Below are 26,263 nucleotides of genomic sequence, written 5' to 3' on the forward strand. Positions count from 1 at the left end.
CTTTTTTATCCTACTTGGACCTGGGCGTTGGTGTCGGGCCAGGGTACGAATATAACTATTGTGAAATCAAAATATAATTATCTTAACAACGACATAATTGATCACTGCAAGTAAATACAAATTAGACAGAAGTAAACCGTATATTATAATTGAAGGTTACATAACGGTAATTCTTTCACAACACGTCTGACCGAATTAACTGGCGTAACTTCTTTGCACCAAAAATTGTCTGCTCCGTCCAGAAGACCACGAACAAGTGTTTCCGGACAGGCTCTCTTAGCCGGCCAACCTTCTCCACCTTCATGTACTTTGTCGGTCGTTCTTGTACTTCGTACACGGAGGTCAGCTGCCCCTTCGACATGGATTAAGAGAACACACTTCTCTGAACCCATCAGCTACTTCCTATGATGGTAGCTTCGGTAGGTCCGCTTAAAGTGTGCCTGTTGGTCCTTCTGCCTCCCATCGTCTCCGGACTTCCCTTTTGGAGCTTGTTCAGCCTCTATTTGTCGCTCCAGTATAATCTCTACCTACACCAACCATCCCTGCTGTCTGTGCTCAGTTTGACGGCGTCAAGCACAGCGAGGAGCGTGAAGCACCACATGCACTCTCAAGCATAATTAGGCCGGAAAGGAGAACGGCGGACATGCGGAGTTCATCAATACGCGTCCACTAGATGATGCCGCCAGCTCAGTTTATCACCTGCTGAAATATAAGGGCTACAGCACGGTAGAAACGGTCTTTGCGGAATATGATCACAAATCACTTGCCAGGTGTGTTTTGTGTTGTGCATTACATTTTGCTTAATCAAATGCATATCCTAAGGGATATTTTTTTAAAATAAAAAAGGGTATTATTTTTCCCAACATGATTTCTGAACTTTAATTTCCTAAATACGATTTTTTTTTTCTTTTCTAGCATTTAAGCAAGTTCGCCGAACCCCCGGCAAACTCTATAAAAATTGGCAAGTTCGCCTAATCTCCGGCAAACTCTATAAATTTTATATAGTTCGCCTAACCCCGCGGCGAACTCTGTTTTAAGTTTTTTCAATTCCGCTTTTTAATCCATTATCACCATCTCCAGATAATATATAAATCTATAAACAGTATATAACAATACACAAAAATACACAGACAACAAGCATGACTTCTTCAAGAATTTTTTAATTATAAATTTTAAAAAAATTAACTCATACTTAACAATGGCAACTATTGTTATCGTCTTTAAAAATACGTAGATACTTTTTTATCATTCCTACTTGATTTAATAAACATCTACTTACATTTTAATTGAAACAATTCTTCCTTTAAATCAAAGTTATCATTTTCTAATTTTTTAAATTCTTAAATCTTATCAATTTTCAAATTATCAAAATTAGATTGACTCTGAACAACATTCTAAATTCTAATCATAATTTTCCTAACTAAGTTTTTTTTTGTCACATATTTCCTTTTCATTTTTTTTTTTTGGAATTGGCTTATATATTTTCCTTCCTAAATTAACTAATTACTAGCGACTACCATTGTATTTTTGTTTTCTACTTTTATAATTATCAATCTTTTTTACCAAAACTTTTCTTTTCTATCCAACTCACAAAAACTTTAACTCATAATTTTAACTACCGAAAAACCGAACCAAAAAGCCCATCCCACATCATAACAAAACTCATATGCTGGGCCTACACCAAAAACCCTAACATCATAGTCATCATCATTAGGGATGAATAACTATAACCACATAAATCCCCTTCTCTAACACTGACTGCATATCCTCTGACTCTACACAGCCTATGTCTCCATTGCTTGGTGGGACGGGATAGCATGTAATATGGTTATATTGTTAGTGATGTGTATTTGGTTATGAAAAAAAAATTTGCTTTATTAAATTAGTGAATATTAAGGTTAAATTGAAAATATTGACTATAAATTAAATTATTTAAAAATAAATACTGTCAAAAAAATTGATTTTGTGATTTCAAAATAAAATAAATTACATCGTGTTTAGTTAAATGAGTGACAATGTTACTATTTGGTTAACTGATGTAAATCATTGTTAACAGATTAATATTTTGAAGAATAAAATATTTAATTTATTTGAATATAATGCAACCACTGATTATTAAACAATAATTTATCAAGTAAGTCCTTTGTTCCCTCTTGAATTTATGAGCTAAGTTTTTTTTTTTTTTTTTTATGGCAAACAGCTAAGTTATTTAATTTATATAAGAGTATGAGTTCATTTGGATCAATTCCATACAATATCAGCCCAATTCATGGATTTAGCAAAAAACGCCCAACTGCATAAAAAATGACCAACCCAATTCTTTCCATAATTAAGAAAATGATTAAGCACTTAATTTAAACATGCTTTTTCATCTAATTGCCTCATAACACTCGACAAATTCCTGCGTCCTATTACTGCCACTCAGTCCGTGTCTCCTTCTATCATATTAACACGAGCACGCGTCTTTCATAAGAAGTATCCACCTCATTTCAATAGATGTCGAAAAATTTTCACTTCAACATGGTAGCATTGGCCTTATTCCTAACCCGTTACAAATTAGATAGATGAATTAGGCTCTCTTGAAATATTGAGAAACATGCTTTTTCTCCTGGAATCATTGAACATCATGCTTACCTTTTAGATGTATGGTAAACTATTTTTATGCCCTTGTCTAATAATGTGCTATTTTTTTCGGTCTAAGAAATCATAGATCGAAATTCTTTAAAAATAATTGTTTAAGAAGAATAAGTGGCAATTTGTATTAAAAGTATAAATAAATTTAAAAATTACAAAATATGGGCAATATAACAAAAAAAAACGCAACTCTCAAAGAATGTGATTTTCAAAAGCTTAATTTATGATCGAACATCTTTAAGATATTTTATATTAGGATGTATATATATATATATATACACGAGTAGTTAAAGTAGCTGTATGTTTTTTTTAATTATATAAATTTTTGTATTATACTCTTTTTGCTTTGTTTTAATATTTTTTCAAAAACGAAAATTACATTAATTTGTAATAATTATTTTACAATGTTTAAGCAGAGTAATTCACTCAAAATAATATGATGATAAGAGTTTGAATCTTTTAACATATATATGAAATTTTAAATTTAAATTTCATGCCTTCAGTGTACAAAAGGCAAAATCTAAGTTTTAATCATGGATTGTAATTGAGCAACTTCATTGATTTCTTAAAAAGAATAAAAAATTATATAAACACAAAAAAAATCATCAAAACAAATCACTGTATGTTTATGTATATGTATATATATTTTATATTGATAATTAATTTTTTTAAAAATTAAGAGTAAAATTTGTGAATCTACGATTTTTATGAGAATATAAAAAAATTATGTCATTTGAATTATAATTTATTGACTTATATTAATAATTAATTTTCGTATAAACATGTAATATAATTATTCTTTATGCATTCCTGATGAAATCAATATAATTCTATTTTCATTAGCGACTTACGTCTCTATTTTAAATGAATTATATATCATAAATCTAAATATTTTTATTAGCTATTTTTTTTAATATTAAAGATGACAACACAATTCATATTATTAATATCCTATATTCCTATTCACTAATTTATTTAAATATATATCAAAAGTATTAAAGTATTTGATTTATATTATTTATCCCGTACTTTTTATAATAGTAGAAGATAAAAATTAAAGTCTTTTGTAATAAAAAATTGATATATGAATATTATTAAATATAAAATTATTATTTTTTAGTAAATTTTTCTATTGTATAGTATTTGTTAATAAATTATTATTTTTTATATATAAACACAATGTGCCCTTTAAAGTCAAAGTAATTATAAAACCATCCAGCGAAATCATTCATTGTGACAGATACATTTCATTTATATGTTAATTAAATAGCCATTATTATTATGAAATGCATGTGATTACCTCACCACTTATGAGGAATAATGTGCATGCAATACAAGATTGGATTATAGTTAAATTCATAAAGATTTGAGATTATATAAGATACCACTTTTAATAACTTTTGATACTAATTAATAGATTCAAAAAAGAAAATTTATTATAACACTAATGAACATACACTTGTTCATCTTTCAAAAGTCCTCCATTAGTATTCAATAATAATTTTTATGCATTTATTTATTTAATTAATTTTTAAACAAAAAGATCAAAATGTGTTTATATTCCATTATCACAAAATAAATGTTAATTTTTTTATATATATTAAATAAATTAAAATAATAATTGTCTTAACATATATAGAGAGAATACATACATGCATGCTGTTAACTTGTTAAGTATGTTTTATCATTAAGTTTAGATTGATTAAAATGAAAAAAACACGAAAATCATAGATTGATATTTTAACATTTTTTGTTTTATTGAAGTTCGTTCAATAAATTTGTATTATTTGAATGTGAACAAATTTGATTAAAAATTATTATTTAATTAATTAAAAAATATATAACATATTCTAATTAACAAGAAGAAGAACTAAAAAAAATTAGATTCACATAATTTAGTAATAGTCTAATGACACTATCAAAAAGTTGAATAATATTTTTGGATGATTTGCAATAAGTGTTGATTGGCATTTGCTAAGTTTGAAAAAACAAATAGCTTAAGGTATTAATTTTTTTTATTTATATATATTAAATAATATTTTAAAAAATATAAACAAGCATTGTGATCCTCATCCAGTTTATTCTCGTTTTCCAAACTACCTCCACTTGCATCTCTCGCACATTTACATTGTAATCTTATCCGGGTGAGAGAGAAAAGGAAGAAACCTGATAAGTTGATACTTGTCCTGGTGAGAGAGAAGAGATTAAAGACTATGACAACTTTCTTCATTAAAAAAACCCTGATACTGTTCTATAAACCTCCTTACTAAAAGGTAATAAACAATTATGTAATATTTTTTAAGTAGATTTCTGATAAAATCTAAAAGACTTAAAAAATACTCTATTCTCAAAAAAAAGAAGTTAAAATGTAAATTTTTAATTTTTTAAATAAAATAATAAAAATTATAAAATTTAATAATAATTACTCGTTTATTTTATTGTTGTATTAATTTTTATTTCACAAAAATGTAAATTTCATGTTAAACTAGTAGAATTACAAATAATTTAATCAAATAAAAATAAATATAAATAATAAATTAACGTGTTCATATATTGTAGAAAATAATAGAAGAAAAAATTGCTGGAGACACGTGTTACCACCTAAAGTAAAAAGAATCTAAGATATATTGTGAAAGGACATTTGTGCGACTCTCAGGACATATTATTATTATCTTAATACTCTTAGACATTTCTTAATTCTAGAAATAGATTAGCTTTATATTATTTTATTATTTTATTTTAAATATATACATAGAAATTTTAATTTTATATTCTTTTAATACATTTTTTATTATATTTTTTTAGCATTCTCAATACTCTTATTTTTTAATATGTTTTAAACTATCTTTTATTAATTATAGTTTTATTATTATTTATAATTAATTTTTATTTAATTTATTTTTTATTAGAATTAGTAATTCATATTATAAAAAATATAACAATAAACAGTAAAAAAATTATAATTACAAATTTTACAATAAAAATAGATGATATTTTTTTAGTATTTTTAATATTTTTTATTATAATTTTATTATTTATAATTTTATTATTATTTTATGGTTAATTTTTTATTTTATCGATTCACCTTTTTTTGATTTATAACACCTAAGGTGAAAACAAAGACTACGTCCATGAAGGAAGAGATTCGGCCAAGGAATAATGACAGAAGTCACGCTTCTATTGAGAGGGTTGACAATTGACATCGTTAGTGTGTTTGATGGTGACTCACGATGTTCTATTATATTATCTCTAAAAATATTGTTGTATTTTTCAATTCAAAAAGAATGTGAGAATATCACTAACAATATTATTATACTACTATATTTTTTAAAAAAATAAACGTAAGAATACCAATATAACACTAATTTATTCCAAAGTTGCATATATATCCTCTCACAGTATAATACTAATCTATCCAGAGAATCAAGAAGCGTGTGACCGAACATGATGCAACAAAAACTTGGTTAACAAGTTTGCAAAAATTGTCCACAAGTAAATAAAGTGATTCAAAGATTTGACACTAGTCCTTAATATCTTTACAAGATTGGTTCACTGTCTTCTCCGTTTTGGTAATGCTTCTTCAAGGCTAAATTTCGGTAACCACTGCATCTCTTTCAAACACCATATGCGCATGTCTATTATTATCATTTCCACTTCCATCATTAGGGGTTCTAAAGAGGATGAAATCCAATGAGCTACCTGCTTAATCCGCTAAAAAATGGATTGAGCTAGAAAATTGAACTTACCTTAAAAAAAAGTTTAATTTATTTTTTTAGTACTAAATATCCACATCAATTCCTATTATAAAAATAGTTATCAACTTGATTTATAATAAAGTTAGTTTGATAAAATTATAAGAATTTTAGATTAAAAACTTTTAAATTATAAATTTTTTAATGTTAATTAAATTATTTTTTTTTAAAATAAAAAATATTATGGCGGGTCTAGCAGCCATTAGGCGTGGTAGAAGGGAGTCAAGGGACTAGTCCGATTGGGACCACTATACAGTGTCATACTTACCCCTTGAATATTAGCCCTTAGATCAGCAAAAGATAAAAACTAGGTACGATCTTGATGCATTGAAATACTAATGTCCAATTTTTGAACTGAAACATTTCTAAGCGCGTCCATCAAAATGGTCATGTTGGACGAAACAAATTTATTTCCCACCAACAACCAAACCAAAAAAAGAATTTCTGTCTACAAAATTCAATCCATCTAACATGATAAACATATCTTTCATTTATTTAATTTTTATTTTAGGGTCATCGTAATGCATCTGAACACCAGATTATATGTATATGGAGCCTACAAGTTAGGCCAATATTATCTTCCAGATCTAATGTCTTGACATTTTTTTTTGGAGAAAAATTAAAAATAAAATTATAGTTAGAAATTGTTTTTGTTGTAGCCAGTGCATTTGTCCTATGATGATACTTGGTAGATTGGCTATCCTCTTTTAGGGTTTATGGTGATTATTGCAAAATGGATAAATTGAGCTGATAAACTAACATTTAGCACCACTAGTTTATAATAAAATAGAGTCTATAATATCTGAAATATATAGAATGTCTAGTTTAATAGGGTTACATAAATCCAAATTGTAATTTAAGAGTTGTCCTCAAACTAACGTTTAGCAGGACTAAAATTTTAACAAGAGTTGTATTAAACCGCCCCTTAGAAGATAAAGAGTAAAGACTAATGAGATTAGATAAAAACTAGCATAGAACGAACTTGTGGAGGAATAGAACTAATGTCGACGCCCAAATCTGAAAAGATAAGAATGAAGTGAGTTTTACATAATAGCACAATATCGGCAGTATAACAGGAAGAGAACGTGGCAGTTACTTTACACATACATACCTTGTTCGGGTTTGATGCTCACAAGAACTTGATGAAGAAGTTGAAGCTACAGGAGGAGGAGGAGGAGCAGGATCATTTGGCAGCTGAACATTCTCATAAGTATCTAGAATTTCTTCATTCATAAATATTGGCACTACATACTGCACAACTCGATTATACCTAATCTTTCCAAAACCATTCTTTCCCCATTTCGTACCAAAACTATTCTGAAACTGCCAAATTCCTTTCCCATCATCGTACCCAACCAAACACACGTTATGGAAACCGTTACTTGGACTGCTTCTATCACGTTCATACGGCATCGCAACGGAGTCCGAATAAAAATCTAGATTGATACGAATCGTCGCTAAGACCGTGCCTTTCTCGCGGATGTAGCTCTTCACTTCCTCCATTTTGGTTCTTGGGATTCTTCTGATGCCTTTGATTTTGAACCGGCCGGTCCACTCGGACCCGGGTATTTCATCTCCGGTTGGGGATAAAGGTCGGGACCTGACTCCCACTGTGCCCATGTACTGGAGGGCCCAGAATACGTCGTCGAAATCTTTGACCGATTTGACCAGATCGTGGACGTCGAGTTCAATCAGGTTCCATTGATCTTCTGGTTTATGGAACAGCTCTTCCATGCGGAGGCGGCTCGCACACGCGCCTATAAAAGCATAGCACATGCTTGCTGTTTGAAGGGGAAAACGAAAACAAGTGTATATTATAACAACGCTATATAGAAAGGGGAGAAGGAATTAAATAGTGTTCAAAATGAAAGGACTTACGATTCTGGCCGCAAACGCAGGAATAACTCGTACGATCCATGGGGAAGGAGGGAATGTGTTGGAGAGAGAGAGAGAAAGAGGAGAGGTGTGTATTAGAAAATGGATGGGACTTGGGAAGTTGGGAGAGTAGTGTGTTATGAGAGTGGAGGGTGGAGAAGGAGAATGGTGTGATATTGAGAGACGGATGGCATGTGTATCTTGGTCAAGACTCCTTCCCATGAAGACTCAGCTTAAAAATAATTTTTGAAGAGACAAAAAATTTTCATATAAAAAATACATAATAGCATTTATATAGAAACAACATTTATAAATATCATTATCCTTAAAGTTTTATAAAAAATAAATAATTTTATAAATAAATTTTATGAAATACTTTAGAGTGGTAATTTTTGGATTTTGAATACTTAAAATCTTTAATAATTAAATTAGAACAAAATTTATAATATTTTTATTATTTTTATTGTCTAATTCTAAAAAATTAAGATAAACTCATTAGATATAATTTTTTTAAATATATAAACGGTAACATATGTAAAAAAAATATAATTACAATGATCAAAATTAATATAATACTTATTGAATATTTTTCTTACAAAAAAAATCAATTAAAAAGCGAGTAAAATAGTATTAAATTAGTATTTTTATTTATAATAATATTATGGGAATATAAATCTTTTAAATTTACGTTGACTCTGTTCTGAAATTATAAATTTTGGCACAAAAGATTTATAAAATCAAACTACTTTTATAAAAAAGTTGTAAGGGACAAAAGTATTCGTCGTGTCACCGTAAATTTAAGAAGGTTAGATTTAACGGTGTTTGTATAGTTTTCTAGAGTGTTTGAGAATGCTCTATATGATTTCGGAACATTTTAGAATGTCCTAGAAGACCCCGGAATACCCTAGAAGGTTCTAGAAGACTCTGGAAGGTCATAGAGTATTCTAGAAGAGTATGGATGTATATAGGAGTATGAAGAGTCATATGGAATAATCTAGAAGTATTTAGAGAAATATGGTACGATAGATATTTGTAGTGAAGGTTTTCGATGATCAATCTAGATTGTTGATTAGATTTAATCCTAACCATCAATTGGGGAGGTGGATGGCTATAAATAGGGGGCGAGAGTTAGAGTTTGAGTGTGTAAGTCATTTATAACAAACACTTGAGTAATAAAGTATTCTTTCCACAAAAGCTTCTTTTCTCTTGTGTTCTTAGCTTTCTTACTAAATACTGAGGGTTAGGCTGGCTTGGTCTTAGCTCAAGAGGTTGAGAAAGTCCGAGTGCCGACATGGTAGCGTTAGAGTGTGTCCAAGGCCCTGACAATTTGGCATCAGAACAAGGTTCGAGAGGGAGCATAAGTGGTTTGTGGGTATGGCTTCTAGTGTAATCATAGAGCATGTTGAGTCTCAAAGGGAAAAAGAATGCTATTTCTTCTCAATGGGGGAGAGGGCAAAAAGGTCCGTTCTTCAAGTGAACTTAGAGGTAAGGACTCTAACTTCTTAGAAGAGGGAGTTTCTATGTTGAAGAATGTTCTATTCTCTATGGATGAGCGCTTCCAAAGGATAGAATATGACAAGAAGACCCTCGAAACTCACGTGTTGGGAGAACTAGATGCTTTCAAAGAAAGCTTGCTCCAAATCAAAGAGAAGCTTGAGAATTCCTTGAAGCTATTTAAGGAAGTTCGAGTTTGGTTCGAGGAGGCAAAATCTCGACCAACCATTATAAGAGAGACGACAAAGATTGATCTCCCCAAGCCAAAGGAATTCCATGGCGTGAGGGATGCTCGAGAGGTGGAGAACTACCTATGGCAAATGGAGAGGTACTTTGAAGGCTAAGGGGTAGTCGAATAAGCAATAAAGATACACACTACAGCTCTCTATCTTTCTGATAATGCTACTTTGTGGTGGAGGAGAAAATGCGTAGATATGAAAAAGGGTACTTGCAACATAGCCATATGGAAAGATTTCAAAAGAGAGTTGAAAAGACAATTCTTCTGTGAGAATGTGGTCTATGAAGTAAGGAAGAAGTTGAGGGAGTTGAAGCACAAGAGTACGATTAGTGACTACCTAAGGGAGTTCACTACTCTGACGCTTCAAATCCCCAACTTAGCATCAGAAGATGCATTGTTCCAACCTTGGGCAAAGCAAGAACTACAAAGAAGAAATGTTAAGGATGTCGATAAGGCCATCGTGGTGGCCGAATCATTCACTGAGTATCATAGGGGAGACCCAAGTCTTCCTCCAAACCTAGTTCTACTAAAGGTGGGGGGAGACAAGGAAAATAGTTTCTCAACAAAAAAGAAGAAAAATACTCTTCAAAGAAAGAGTACGAGGAAAAGAAGGCTTTTGTACCCAAAGGAAGATGATTCGTGTGCAAGGGACCACACCAAATGAAGGATTGTCCTAAGCTAGGAACTCTGGCCTCTATCGCCGAAGAACAAGAGGCTCAATCTTAAGTAACTGAGTGTGTTAAATCTATCCAATTCATGAATGCCGTGAAGGATAAAGAGGCAAGCACTACAGAAAAGAAAAGGCTTGATGTATGTCAAAGTCTTTATCAATGAAAAATCCGTCATGGCTATGATTGACACTGGTGCTACACACAACTTCATCACACCTAATAAAGCAAAGAGGCTTGGATTGAAGATTACCAAAAAGAATGGCTGGTTCAAACCCGTGAATACTAAGAATGAACCCCTTTAGGGAGTAACAAAAGGGGTTGAAATGACTCTTGGTTCTTAGAAGGTACTTGTAGATTTCTCAGTAGCACTCATGGACGATTTCAAAATAGTCATTGGGCTTGATTTACAAAGGAAGGCAAATATAATACCTATACTATACTACGACATAGTATGTGTCATGGAGAAAGGGTCTCCATGCATGGTCCCAATAATCTCTAAAGTTGGAGGACTACTGATGTTTTCTGCTATACAACTCAAGAAAGGGTTCAAGAATGGAGAGATTATATATTTGGCTCTATTACAAGAAGAGTCAACATCTGAAAGAGAAGACGTTCCTTCTGAAATTAAAGAAGTCCTTGAAGAAAATAAGGATGTGATGCCTCACGAGTTGCCAAAACAACTTCCACCTAAGAGGAAGGTGGACCACAAGATTGAATTGGAGTCAGGAGACAAGTTGCTTGCCTCAGCACCTTATAGATGGCACTGCCAGAATTTGAGGAGTTGAAGAAGCAACTCAAAGATTTGCTAGATGCTGGATTCATCCGTCCATCGAAGGCACCTTACCAATCTTATTCCAAAAGAAGCATGATGGTTCGTTGAAACTATGCATCAACTATCGAGCACTTAACAAGGTAACCATCAAGAACAAATACCCTATTCCTTTAATAGCTAATTTGTTTGATCAACTTGGTAGAGCTAAGTGGTTTTCAAAGCTGGATTTGAGGTCAGAATATCACCAAATGAGGATTGCTGATGATGATGAGTCTAAGACCACATGTGTCACGAGGTATGGATCGTATGCGTGGTTGGTGATGCCTTTTGACTTGACCAATGCTCCTGCGACCTTCTTTACCTTGATGAACGAGATCTTTCGACCTTACCTTGATCGGTTTGTAGTGGTATATTTGGATGACATTATTGTCTATAGCAATACCTTGGAGGAACATGTAGAACACTTACGAACCGTGTTCAAGATCTTGCGAGAGAATAACCTATATGTGAAGAAGGAAAAGTGTTCTTTTGCAAGGGACGAAGTCCACTTCTTGGGACACATCATTAAAGATGAAACTCTCTTCATGGATCAAGAAAATGTGAAGGCTATCAAAGAGTAAGAGCCACCAAATAAAGTATCTGAATTGAGGTCATTCCTTAGATTGGCTAATTACTAGCGGAGGTTTATCAAGGGATACTTTACCAAGGCTGCATCATTAACCAATCTTCTAAAAAAGAATCCTAACTATCTATTGAGGAGGTGGATGGCTATAAATAGGAGGCGAGAGTTAGAATTTGAGTATGTGAGTCATTTGTAACAAACACTTGAGTAATAAAGTGTTCTTTCCACCAAAACTTTCTTTCTCTTGTGTTCTTAGCTTTCTTGTTAAATATTGAGGGTTAGGTTGACTTGGTCTTAGATCAAGAGGTTGAGTAAGTTTGAATGCTGGCACGGTAGCGTGTAGTGTGTCCAAGGCCGTGACAGTCGGCTAACATGACCAAGGTTTTTATAGATAAAAAAATTCAAATAATAAGATATTTAGTTATTATTTGTATACGAAAGAGTTTAATTTTTTGCTAATAATTAATTTTCACATTCGTTATCTAAAATTTGAAAGAATTTAACGTGTATATTTTTATATTTGATTAAGTGTTAAGTCTATTACACAAATAAAAATAATTAATTTTTATGCTTACTGTAAAATTCCAAATTTTCTAAAATTAAATAATAAGTTATTTACTATTTATTATATTTAATCAATATTATATTTTAAGATATTTTACATATAAATCGGGTAATTTCTCAATTATAATTTAAAGTTCGGGTAATTTCCCAATTATAATGTAAAGTTCTAGTAATTGAATAATAATGATGGATTTTATGTACTATATTTTGAATATTTAGATGTTGAGCTTTATTTTATAAATAAAAAAATAAATAAATTTAATTATTTCTAATTTTTATTTAATTACTAGTTATTTGAATATAATTTATATATTGATGAACAAATAGTACTTTTTTTGAAGATGATTTTATTTGATTAAACTTAGTTTTTAATACTATTTTATACCCTAATTATATTATTAATTGTCCCTAAAATGAAACCCTAATTTGCTAAATACTTCCCAAAATCCTAACCCTAACTAAATAACATACTACACTCACCCCACCTCCTTATTTCCACTGTCGCCTTTGCTTGCACACAGCACACCCACACCTTGTTTTTCCCTTTCAGTAGCCGTTAAATCCCCACCATTTCCTTTTTTCCATACGTACACAAAACACACCGCAGAGAGGAAGGAGAGGGGCAAGAAGGGAAGGTGGCGTGGTGGGCGTTACTGCCACTGTCGCTGCCGCTGTTGACGGAGAAGGGAAGAGATCCGAGAAGAAGAGAGAGCACTGACGGGAGAGAAAGACCGCGTAGCTCGCCACCGCCTTGCCACGGCCGCCGTTCCTATGCCGTCATGCCGCCGTTCCTATGTCGCCGTCGTGTCGCGAGAGGAGATCCGAGAGCAGGAGAGGAAGAGAAGCTGCGCCGCCTCCTCGCGCCAATCACCGCCGCTATCGGTGATGAAGCCCATCGCCGCCATCCGTGCTTCTGTCGCCGTTAGAACCGTACGCCGCCGCTGGAAGGACCTTCATTGCTGTTGTTAACGCGAACGAGAGAGAAGGAAGACCGAGGAAGGAAGGGGTTGTTCCCTTCATTGTCGAGCCACAACCGCCGCCATCGAAGCTCTTGTCGCCGTCGTCACTGTCGGGCCACCACCGGAAGAGGTCTATGCTGCTGGAGCTCAACGGAAGCCGCTTGGGGTTGCTGTCACTCCTCCTGGTTCTGTTTGAATCACGTCACCGCATCTCTGGATGCTAGGAACGGCGTCATAGCCGCCGGGGCCACTGCTTGAATCGCTACTTTTCAGTTCAGTGTTTCTCCTTAGTTGCGGTAAGCATTTTCATTCCTGAAATCCCTTTGGTCACTGTTCTATTATCTTAGCTGAGATTTTGCGGTGTTAATTGTTATAAGATTGCGTTTAGATTATTATATACATTGTGACTAGAGTTGCTGTGGTTGCTGCAGAAGTGGATTGGAATTGAGGTTGCGGCTGCCAAGGTTACAGACAGAGAAGAAGGGGTTTTGACGCGCTGTATAGCTTTCGAGTTTCGACGAGTTGGGGTTGGAGTTTTTCTTAAAATTTATTTTATATTACAGAGTTGTTATAAATAGATATTGATGTGAAAAATATATTTTTGTGATTTGTTTGTCTTGTGGATGTGGTTGTTTGCTGGATTGAATTACTAATTGCGTGAGTGGTGTGCGGTTGTTGATAAAAAAATGATTTTTCTTGGTTCCGGAATTAATTTGATAATGAAGTTAATTTGATTATGTAAATACATTGGCTTTGGAAATGATTTGAGATATAAAAATGAATTGATTTTAGAAGTGGTTTAGTTTTGAATTAGTATGATTTTATAAATGATTTAATATTGGAGCTGGTTTGATTTTGAAAAAGATTTATTATTGGAATTGATCCGATCTGAAAATAATTTGATATTAGAACTGGTTGAATTTTGGAAAATGATTAAGATTTAAAAATGATTGAGAAAGGTTTGAGGAATGTTTGGGTGGGACCCAAAAAGAATGGTAGAGTCCGAGTTTTAAAGGAGATGCTGCTGAATTTTTTATAAAAAAAAAACTTCATTTGAAGTAATTTTTTTAAAAAAAAAATTGATTTTAAAGATCATATGTTTTAAGTTTGATTTATTTAGAAAATAAGAATTATGTTTTGAATTGGGATTGTTGATAAATGGAATGGAAGGATGAATGATTTTAAATCTATTATAAGAGGCTTTTAATTTGGTGTGATTTTTGAAATATTTTGGGAAGATGTTGTGGATGGTGACTGTGTTTTAAAAAAAAAAAGGGGGAACTTACATTTGAGAAAAAGTGACTTATGGCTTGAATGATGATTGATTTGATATGAATTGTTAATGAAGTGTGGAAATGATGATGAATAAATGAATATGTGGCTTTTGCACTTCTTTTATCTGAGATACGAGTTTCTCTGGGTAAAGTACCGTGGCTTGCCACCACGTGTTCCAAGTTGAGACTTGATACTCTGTTGACCCTACGACGTAAGGGTGACCAAGCACGTATAAATTTTCAGGAATGGTACCTCCATTGAGCGATTTGATATATATATGAGAAAAAGCTATGCATAGACTCATGGGAATGCGTGTCGGGAGACAGTCCAAAGGTTTAGTAAACCGGAATTGTCAGGTTGGCTTGATAACTAACAGATGAGACTCATCAGCCATAGGGCAGACATTCATCATATGCATCTATGTGACATTGTTTGGGTGTGCATATTGTACTTGGTTTGCCTATGTGAATAATTCTGTCTAATTGCTAATTGCTCTACTTGATGTAACTACTTGATTGTGCTCGAACATCCCTACTTGTGTTTGTGACTGAAATTAGTTGGGTTATAGTGAATTGGATATTGATTGAGCTGATTGGGCCTGAAGTCATGTTTGGTTTGTGTTGTGGTTTAGTAAAGTATGAAATATCAAGCTGGTTCAGCATAGACTTAATGAACTCATGCTTGGAACAGGTTGGTCATTCATACTGTTAGAAAACTTTTAAGATCTTTTTATCTAAAAAGTAAGTTTTTAATTTTTGGATAATTAACTAATTTTCTTTAAAATTCTTTTGAATTTTTGGTGGTTAAACCATCGGTTTTTCAAAGGATTCATAAAGACAATAATAATCACTGAGTTTAAAGACGATTTTCTTATTAAATATTTTCTTATGACAATTCTGAAAACTCTGTAGTGAGACCATGTGGTTAGGTTCTCACCCCCTACAACTTTATCTTTTCAGGAGACGGATGACGAGGCTTATGAAGAGTTTTATTGCGTTTTGTTTATTCGATGTTATTGTTTTAGTTATTATTTATTTACCCCTCTCTATCACTATTACATTTCGTAAGAGGGATAGGAATTGTATGTTTTGTATGTATATTATATTCATAGGCTATTTATGTAAGAACTTTTATATATATGTATATGTTTGTTTGTTTTCAAGATAAAGTATTTCCCGACCTTTCAAAGAAAACAACGTTACAAATTCGAGTCAAAGGCTCCTATTTATTATTAAGTATATGAAGTCGTAATACTTCTTTCTATCAGAATGGCACAGCTGGAAGCGTGACATTCTGGTAGTGAGGGTGTTACACTTACTATTTAAAATAATATTTTTTTCTCTCAATGTATATAAAATATAATTCGATATTAGCATAAAAAAAATTTATATTGATAGTTGTAAAATTAACTCAAAATTAATTTTTTTTAAACAATTGAATCTTGATTCTAACTTTTAATCACAATATTAGTATTCTCTTTAAATTATATGTAATAAATATTTGGAAGAAGAGAAGTGAAAATATATATTAAAAAGATAAGCAGTGAGAAATTGAAACTAAATAAAAAAATTTGAAAAAAAAATAATAATAATAATTTTTTATTTGAATTATATTATTTTGTTAATTTTATTTTTTGCAGAACGAAAAGGTAGAGAAAAATAAAGAATGAGAGAAAAGAGAGAGAAAGATAAAAAAAAAGAAGAATGAGAGTGAAAATTTGTTAATTTTAGAAGAAAAAAATTATTTTAATTGTAATGAAAAAATATCTGGTGATATTTTAATTTGTTAAATTACTAATATAAATTATAAATTATATATAGAGTGGGAAGGGTAGAGAGAAATAGAAAAAGGAAGAGAGATAGATAAGAGAATGTAGGAAGTGAGTTTATTAAATTTGGAGGAAAATATTTATTCTTAATTTTAATAAGAGAGTGTCATGTGACATATTTTGATTATTAAATTAGTTAGTAATATATAATATATAATATATAATATAGTTAATTTTAATTTTAATTTTAATTAATTTAAATACAATTAGTGAATGTCATTTTGCACATTTTGATTGTCGAATTCGTAATTAGTTATTGATAATGATATACAAGTGAGATAGAGTGGGTGAAGAAATAAGAGAGATAGAAAAAAGAAGAAGAAGGAGGAGAGAATTATTTAATTTTAAAAGAAATGATTTAATTTCAATTATAATGAAAGAGTGACACGTGGTATATTTTGATTGTAAAATTAGTAATATATAATAGATAATAGATTAAATTAGATAAAAAAATTATCTGAATTTTTAAAGATAGTATAAGAAAATATAATTATATGAAACTTAGTTTAAAAGATTTAAATTATAAAAGTTGTAACTTATAAATTTTTTATTAGTCTATACGGATACAATAAAACTAATATTTATTGAATATTTTAATATTTTTATCTAAAAAATTAAATTAAAAATCAATAAAATGTAAAATAATATTTAAATAGATATAATAGATTAAATTAGATAAAAAGTTATTTGAATTTTTAAAGATAGTATAAGAAAATATAATTGTATGAAACTTAGTTTAAAAGATTTAAATTATAAAATTTGTAACTTACAAAATTTTTATCAGTCTATACAGATACAATAAAATTAATATTTATTAGATATTTTAATATTTTTATCTATAAAAAATGAAACTAAAAAATTAATAAAACATAAAATAGTATTTAAAACAAATCAATTATTCTAATGATTATGATGATGACAACAAGTCTTGTTGTATTCTACTAAATTATTATTATTTTAAAAAATCCATTAGTGTATAATTTTCAAAAGTCCATTAATAAAATAATAAATTTTACTCAATTTTTTTTAAATAACATATAATTTATTTTAGATGATGTGTTAATTTTTAATTGAATGTTATCTTAATTTGATAATTAACTATACTTATAACTTGAGTTACTTCAATTTAATTAAAATTAATATTTTAACTATAATAAAACTATTTTATAATTAAATAATTATTTAAAATAGATAATTATATAATTTTTTAAATATTAAAAACTAAATTCTATTTTTTCTAAATCATTCTTTCCCAAACACAGAAGAAACAACTAAAAAATATCTTTTCTTAAGATATCCTAAATTTTTTTGTGTAATGACTTTCACTCCTCTCTATTATTTCTTAATATTTATTGTTGCATATTATAAATTACCACTCTCTCAAGACCATTGAACTGAGTAAAAAAAAAAGGAAAACAAATACATGTTATTATGAAAGATTAATTAACATTTTACAGAAAGCTATTTCGTCAATTCCATTTCTATTTTACATTTTGTAGATAAATTTTGCAAAGAAATTCTCTAAAATTTATTTATTTTATAGTAATAATTATTATCTATTATTTTCTATGTATAAAATCAGAATAATTTTAATAATCATAAACTATTTATTAAATTCATATATATTTTTTATGATTATTAAAATTATAGTAATAATTTTAATATCAGACATAGTTTTTTCGTACTCATCTAAAAAAAAGACATCTCATTCTTTAAGCTGCATTTAAGAGACAACTCACTTTAACATCATAATATAGATTGTAAAAGACATGGTAAAAAAAATCTCACATACTATAAGAAAAAAAAATTATATTACTATTAGATATGTTAAATGAGTAAGTTTTATATTAGTTAACCTATCATGAGGAGCTTCAGCACCCTTATTATTTGACAATGTATTGACAAATTTCTACATGAGTTTTATTATATTGTTGGGATTAAACTCAGTTTTTGAGTGAGAGCTAGGTCTTTCTGTTACAGTTTGTTAGATACAGGATAGAGAGTTAGTCAGGTTCTAGCTGGCTCAACAGCTAAGCTACATGCATCTCATGCATGATATATATATATATATATGTGGTGACTTCTGTGGTAGCCAATTTATTTGGGTAGACAAGGTGGCTAAAAAATATGTAGCCAATTGAAGGTTGACACATGGAATGAATGTTGACTAACTTCCATACGAGTTTGACTATGGAAATAATGAGTTTGGTTAATGAGCCACGGTAAATGTGAGTAAACACGGGTAAGTAGGAAACGTAATGGATTAGCAATTGTAGTTTGTGAGGGTCATTTTTTCGAATTTCAAAATACTTGAAACAGGAGGGAATTGAAATAGAAATCAAAAGAAAAAATTAAAAAATTCCCCAAATTTTAGAATTGAATGAGCAGACCTTCAAGCCAGTTAGAGAAGTTAGGGTTCATCTTGAAGTTGTGCACACTGTTGCGGGAAGTGGTCGCATGCCATCCCTAAAGAGGCGATCGGAATCTTTTCTGGCAATTCAGCGGAGAAGAGCAGAAGAATAGTGGAACGGTAGGGTTCGCGCCATCATTGCCTCTCCTCTGTCTCTTTTGAAGTGCCGCTTCGATCTCTCTCAAGGGTGGAACCCCTGAACTCTGGATGCTGGTTCTGGATCTCTAACTCGCCTAGTGTCCGTCGTCTCTCCTAGGTTGCGTCGTTAGTTTTCGGAAATGGTAGAATTTGGCTCCTGTTCGTTCCTATTCTATGCTCTAACATTGGTGAGTTTAATTTTTTATCTTTGTTCTATATCGGAGGAATATGCAATCGTGCTGAATTTGCTGAGATGGTTGTTAATCTGCTGTGTTAGGCATAGGATATACTGGTTTTATTTTCCAAAAAAATGCACAGAGTTGCTTAAATTGTATTTTTGAAAGTAAATAAATACCTCTATTATGATGCTTAGGAACAAGATGAACCTTGTAATCGACCACCGGAAAAATTGTTTATTAGGGACTCCTTATGATTGGAACAAAAGCAGTTCCTTATGACTTTACCAAAAATAGTAAACTTAATAGAATATTTAATCGTTGTCATAGTCTTGAGGTCCCTATGCTGTAAAATCAAATAACCAAATTTATGCTTTTGAAAACAAAAACTATGTGCGTTTAGTATAAATGATTTTGGTTAAACTGAATTTGATATATTCTTTTAGCAATTCTCTTCTGGTCAACCTTAACCCAAAAATTAAAAATTTGTCTTTGTAATGTTAGAAACCAATGAGTCAATCAATTTATATAGACCAAAAATTGTGATAGACTATTGACTGACAATTATGGCCTTCGCTTAATGCCAATTTGTATAGCAATTATCTCCATTTAAGTTAATTCCATAAGCAACAATGTGTACGATATGTTGTGTTCCTCAATGGATTTTTTTTTAAATCTAGGGATGTCTGATAGTGAGTCGGATTTGGATGATGGCAACACATCAGAGTTGTCAAGCCATTGGACTGATGGTTGGAGCACCGATTCGGGAGATGGGGATGATTTGAACGGGTTGGAGGAACGGCTGACTGAGGAAGGGGATAGTGGCCATGCAGACAGTGAATACAAAGGCAGGGATGGTGGTGAAAGCGATAAGCATGCTTCCGCAGAGGATCATGCAAACTTCGAGAATGTCATGGGTACACAATTCAACTGTCCAGACCCTGTGATTGGTTCTGTGTTGTTACATGCAGAATTTAATGGGATTGGAGATGCGTATGCAAGCTATGTCGCGTATGCAAAGGGTATTGGTTTTGCAGTGCGAAAGGGAGATTCTATTAAAGACGAGGAGGGGAATATTGTTAGGAAGTTTTTCTACTGCAATCGGCAAGGGCTGCGTGAAAAGAAGCATTACGAGCGAGTTGACAGAAAAATGACTCATAAACCGGAGATGAGAACGAATTGCAATGCCAAGCTTGTGGTGTTTCTGGACAAAAGTTGTGGGAAATGGCGGACGAAAACATTGGTCAAGGAACATAATCACGAATTGGCGCCCCAAGAGTTCACTAATGTCATAGCTCCACATAGAAAGATCCCAGAAGGGCACAAAGCGCATATACATAGCATGCATGAAGCTGGGTTCCAAACAACTCAAATAATGGGCTTCTTGCCCACATGTGTGGTGGATATCGGAATCTTAACTTCATAAGTAAGAACTTGTATAATTATATGGATGGAGTTAGGCAATCTAGGATCGTCGAGGGAGATGCAGTCGCAGCAATAAGCTACTTAAAGGGCAAGGCTGAGTTGGATCCGATGGCAGTTGTGCAATACTCTTATTGCGTTGAGAAGCACCTTGGGCACCTATTTTGGTCAGATGATAACATGCAGCGTGACTATGAATGCTTTGGTGATGTGTTAGTATTTGACTCAACGTACAGAAAAAACTTATATAACAGACCTCTTGTGATATTTTCGGGCACCAACCATCACAGACAGACAATTATTTTTGGGTTTGGTTTGCTAGAGGACGAGAAGATTTCGTCCTACAAATGGTTGTTAAGTAGCTTCTTAGAAGTAATGAGGCACAAGGAGCCGAAAGTCGTTGTCACAAATGACGATGAATCCATGCGAGAGGCCATTAGATGTGAATTCCCTAATGCAATACATAGACTATGCACCTGGCATCTTGCTCGAAATGCAGTTGTTAATATCAAGGACAAAAATTTTTGTGCTGCGTTTAAGACTGTTGTGTATGATCACTTTGATGTGGAAGAGTTTGAGAAATATTGGGTGGACATGATCATGTCATTCGGTTTAGAGGACAACGATTGGGTCGCAAAGACATACGAAAAGAGAGAGATGTGGGCAAATGCTTATTTGTGTGAGAAGTTTTGTGCCGGCATTCGAACCACTTCTCGGTGCGAGGGTATTAATTCATCACTTAAGAAATTTATCAAGTCGAAGAATTGCATACTTGAGTTGGTCGAGAACTTGGATCGAGTAGTTAAGGATTACCGGAATAACGAGTTCATTGCAGATTACAAGACTCTTTACTCAAATCCAGTGTTGACAATGGGTCTTGAAACATTGGAAAAATCTATGAGCATGTTCTACATGAGGAAAATATTCTATGAGATGCAAAAACAGATCGAGGGAGTTAGGGCATTATTAGTGTTGCACAGGGATAGTATCGGTGGCACCGAGAAGTTCATGTTCCGAAAGTATTGAAAGCCCATCATGTGTACTCGGTTTTCGTGGATAGAAGTTGTGATAAGTATGAATGTTCTTGTAAGTTGTAGGAGAAATTAGGGATACCTTGCTGCCATATATTTTGTGTCCTGAAAGAGCTAGAGAAAGAAGATTTGCCGAGCCAATTGGTCTTGCCTAGGTGGTGCAAAGATGCCAAGGTCGCCGATAGTAATAGTCAGCATGCCTCAGTCAATCCCACGGATGGATTTCGCGTTAGATACGGTGCATTGTGGAGTGCCTGCCTGTCGCTGTGTTTTACAGCCGCGCAATGCACGGAAACATACAACACTGCCATGACAGAGGTTGCCAGAATGTCGATGGAGTTTAAATCTCTAGGTGGCACAGGGCAAAGGAGTAGTCGTGTTCAAGCAAGGGTGGATGAAACTCACATTCTCGACCCAAAGGTTATCAGGTCCAAGGGTGCACCTCGGGGGAGCACAAATGCCAATAATGGGAGGCGTTGTAGGCTGTGCCTCGGATTAGGCCACGACAGAAGAAATTGTACTGCCATGAATGACGATGTTGTTGATGAGGTTTGTATGTGTTGATTAATTCCTATGATTCTGGTGATCCATATGCGCCTGATGTGGTAATGCTTGACATTTCTACTTGTTACTTATGTCATGATAGTTGTAGTGCATTAATGTTTTGAACTATAGAATTTGATTGCACAAGCGATTTATTTGTTTGCAGGATGGTGGATCCGGCTGTAGGCCAGTTTATAATTTCGGAAAGAGGTCACGATGAAACTAGGTTGATGGACATGACTACATGTGATTGAAGTCTTTAGGTGATTAGAAAAAATTTACATATTTTTACCTTGGTTGTCCAATGTAAATGATTCTGGTTGTGTTGTCAATTTATTCATTTTTGTGGTAGGTTATGTGATGTCAACATTGGTTTTTATGTGATGGTTTTCTCATGGATGAGACTTTTTTGAGGCAATACTTTTGGTGTTGAGTGTAAGTAGTTTGTTCTATTCCTGTCATGGCTTCTTCATTTTGATGTTAGGCATTATTAAGGCAGGTTATTCTTTCCTTATCTTTTGTTATTGTGAAAAATTTTTCAGTTACCCAGTAACTTATGTCATTCAGTTACTTATGTAGTTCCAAGATTTGAAATTCTTTTCTTGAGCATGTCTAAACTATTGGCCATTAAAATAAGGCTAGAATTGTAACTAAAAAAAATCATTAGTTAACATTAGGCATTTGTGCGATATAAGTTTTCATCAATATCAAATCACCAATAAAAGATAATGCTTCAGGTCACGCTTGAAAAAATATATTCCATTAAATGCAACGTTGTTATTGAGTAGGCCTGTATTATTAATAATTTGCCATGCATGAATGCTTTGTGATGACAGTTTAATTGGTTGAATTGTGAACATAAAAGGTGATGCTGATGACAGTAAGAAACTTCATCTAAAAGCTATAGTCAATGTATACAAGTATACACAAAAATTATCGGGCAACCTTTTCTAAAGGCACACCAACAAAAGTTTGCAACTCAATCCGTATTCTCTAACCATTACTAAAGGCTATGCCAACAATCTTGTAAATTAAAGCTTACAAGCCATTCAAAATAACCATGTCCAGTAGCATGAAATCCACATTACATGTTAAACATCACATGTGCTGCAGCACAAATATAACAGTTTTCACTTCCATATTGGTTACACTAATGACCTTACAAAATAGCACAACTAAAAAAGTCCTTGAACATAACAAAAGTTTGTATGCCTGAAACCAAAGAAACAGATTCAGCCGGATTCCTATCATGGAGCAGTTATGAAACTCTTCCAGTATTTTAGAGCTGCTTCAACGGTTTCCATTCTGTTATCGTTGTGATACTTTAATACCATGTCGATTGCGAGGCACATCCTACTGTAATCAGTCACAAACTGAAATTTCTGTAATAATCAAAAGCACGCTTGTAGGTTAGGATAAGCAATTGTGCAGCTTTACATTTGACGATAATTCATACAACCTCATTAGGAAGTGAGGTAATTTGTTATAGTTGCATGTAAGGTAAGTACAGATAATACCTCGACATCGTAGTCATAGAACAAGTGGTACATGATCATCCACTGCGCAATAAATACGCCACAATCATTGCTATTCCGGTTATTGGCCCCGAGTTTGAAAAGAAGACAAATAAAGTCGCCCAATCAGATTTCAATTTGTCTTAACCAATTGAAGTATCGTAATAGTTGCAGCCACTGAATATAAATTTTACTTTGTTCTAGGTCTAAATAATTCACCTTTTAGAAAGTTGTTGAACAACCTCAAGCTCCTTTATGTCAAACTCACTACATTCTATTTTGTCAGTGTCTGCATTAGCATACTAAGCCCGGTCATCCAAGAGGTCATCCAGAAAGATTGGCTGTGTAACAATAATAATTCATTAGTGTTAATAATGTCTTGTTTAATGCAATAATTTGGTTGAGAATTTTAAAAAAATAACTATAATGAAATGGTTCGGAATAAAATTATCACAACAAACACTTATTGCAAACACAACAACCTTAATTTTGAATTTCAACATGTGAACTGTTTATCCTGCATGACCTTAATTTTGAACTTTAATCATGACATTTAGTTTTTTTTAACCAAATTTGAATGGTTAGTATTCTACAATATAAGTCACCCATTCTTTTCTATTCATGGCAGTACATTTGATGTGGATATTAAAGGAGGACACCAGGATTTGACAGGTGCAGGCCTTTAAGTCAACACCCCATGGCTAATAGTTATGTCGACACTAATAAAACTTGATCTACAATTACATATTAAGGTCATGCAAGATAGGAATGGGGACATATGGTATTTCAAAAAAACCGTTCATTGACATTACTACGCAGTTAGGCTATTAAGACGTTACGGAATAAGAACATTACCAATTTTCGGATCTGTCGACATCTCTTTGACTTGGCTGTTGGGGACCGTAGCGAGTCAAGATACACCAGTTGCTTTCGTGAGAGGTCAACGACAACGAGAAACCAATGGTTATCGCACCACATAGAGCAGTAAATCTACCCTAATTACGTTGGACGTTTTTTCAGTTGGCTAAATCGAATCTATTGAATTCGACTTATTCTTACTTATAAATCGAAGCAAATTCATTCGATTTGCTACTATTTTTAACCATGTACTTAATTATTGTAACCAATAATTAATATTAAATATATTTTATTTCCCTACATCTAGTTGTAAAAATTTTGTTTGTTTCTAATGCTTACATTAAAAATGAAAACAAATTTAAATTAATAAATTTTAATCTATAATATAAAAATAATACAGTAATTATTTTATATATCGCTGGAATATAAATAAGTTATTTTTTTATTTGTAAAAATTTTAAGAGACTTGAGTTTGTTATCGATATAATTTGTATGATAAATTTTATTTTAAAAAAATTAAATATATAAATTGATGAGTGTGACATTTTTTTATGTAAATTATTATCGAGAAAAAATATAATACTTAATCTATTACCTTTTTGGTTTTAGTCTAAATTAAATATTTTTTATTGTTTTCGAAAAGAAAAACTTTCGAGGAATTTAATAATATGTTTCGAGGAACACCGAATAAATTATGCAGAAGCCAATTAAAACACAACATAAATACATCTTTAATAAAAGATGAAATAAGCATCTTTATTTGAGTGTTCCCCTAATTATAACTCAAAACTGTACCTAATGCTCGTTCACATGAATAATTTATCTTATTAAATTGAACAAAGTTAAGACCAATTAACTGTAATATGCTTACATTCAGAATTACTAAAAAATTATAACTCTAAAGTGTACTTCCTATCGTTCTCGCTTTCCATCTAATGACTTTGATTAAGAAATCAGAAAACTGATTAAACAGGTAATGTATTTTTTTATCTCTGTTATGCTTAATTAGATTATAGTTTAAACTTTATCCTATGTTCATGTGTAATGCGTTTTAAATATGGTATATAATTTGTAGTTCAATAATTCTTTATTGCACCTACCGAAACTCCATAATGGTTTTTTTAGCCAATAGGTATCCACTGTTTTTGCAAATGAACATAGTACGTCGGGCCCATTGTATGTGGTGGAGGGGATGGATCTCCTGCCTATTTATACTTGAACCCAGGCATTTTTTTGCCTTCACGTTGCCTCGTATAGAACACACCAAAGGCCCTTCAAACTCACGTTGTATCTCCAACCCGCAGGCCATGTCGCACCCGATCAACCCTGCCGCCAACGCCAACGAAGTTGCATCCATGGAGCACATTCGGGCACTCATTTGTGCAGCGCGTTTGGAACAGCGACGAGCGGGCTCAAGTATTCACGCTAATCCATGGTCATTCAACTAGAACGACGTCCTTCGCCAGTTGAACCTCGCGGACCGCCAT

At 32.3% G+C, this 26,263-nt stretch overlaps 2 protein-coding genes and 1 pseudogene across 2 annotated transcripts in view; 2 read left to right on the forward strand and 1 right to left on the reverse strand.

Moving 5' to 3' along the window:
* The window catches only part of PNSL3 (PsbQ-like 1), a 47,427-nt gene extending 41,301 nt beyond the window's left edge, over window positions 1-6,126 (forward strand). Inside the window, exon 4 of the mRNA XM_088496071.1 lies at window positions 6,054-6,126. The gene's annotated coding sequence lies outside the window, so the exon portion shown is untranslated. The remainder of the gene's footprint in view (window positions 1-6,053) is intronic.
* A 1,117-nt stretch (window positions 6,127-7,243) lies between these two features.
* On the reverse strand, window positions 7,244-8,440 carry LOC107610579 (uncharacterized). Its single transcript, XM_016312615.3, has 3 exons — window positions 8,265-8,440; window positions 7,498-8,167; window positions 7,244-7,403 (listed from the first exon to the last, which is right to left on the reverse strand). Exons 1-3 carry the CDS (start codon window positions 8,302-8,304, stop codon window positions 7,385-7,387), a joined length of 729 nt encoding a protein of 242 aa, XP_016168101.1. The 5' UTR covers window positions 8,305-8,440; the 3' UTR covers window positions 7,244-7,384.
* A 12,136-nt stretch (window positions 8,441-20,576) lies between these two features.
* On the forward strand, window positions 20,577-22,425 carry LOC107610581 (protein FAR1-RELATED SEQUENCE 5-like; annotated as a pseudogene).
* Window positions 22,426-26,263: the final 3,838 nt, after the last annotated feature.

Source organism: Arachis ipaensis, chromosome B8, assembly GCF_059453495.1.
Source record: "Arachis ipaensis isolate K30076 ecotype BB chromosome B8, ASM5945349v1, whole genome shotgun sequence".
Lineage (NCBI taxonomy): Eukaryota > Viridiplantae > Streptophyta > Magnoliopsida > Fabales > Fabaceae > Arachis > Arachis ipaensis.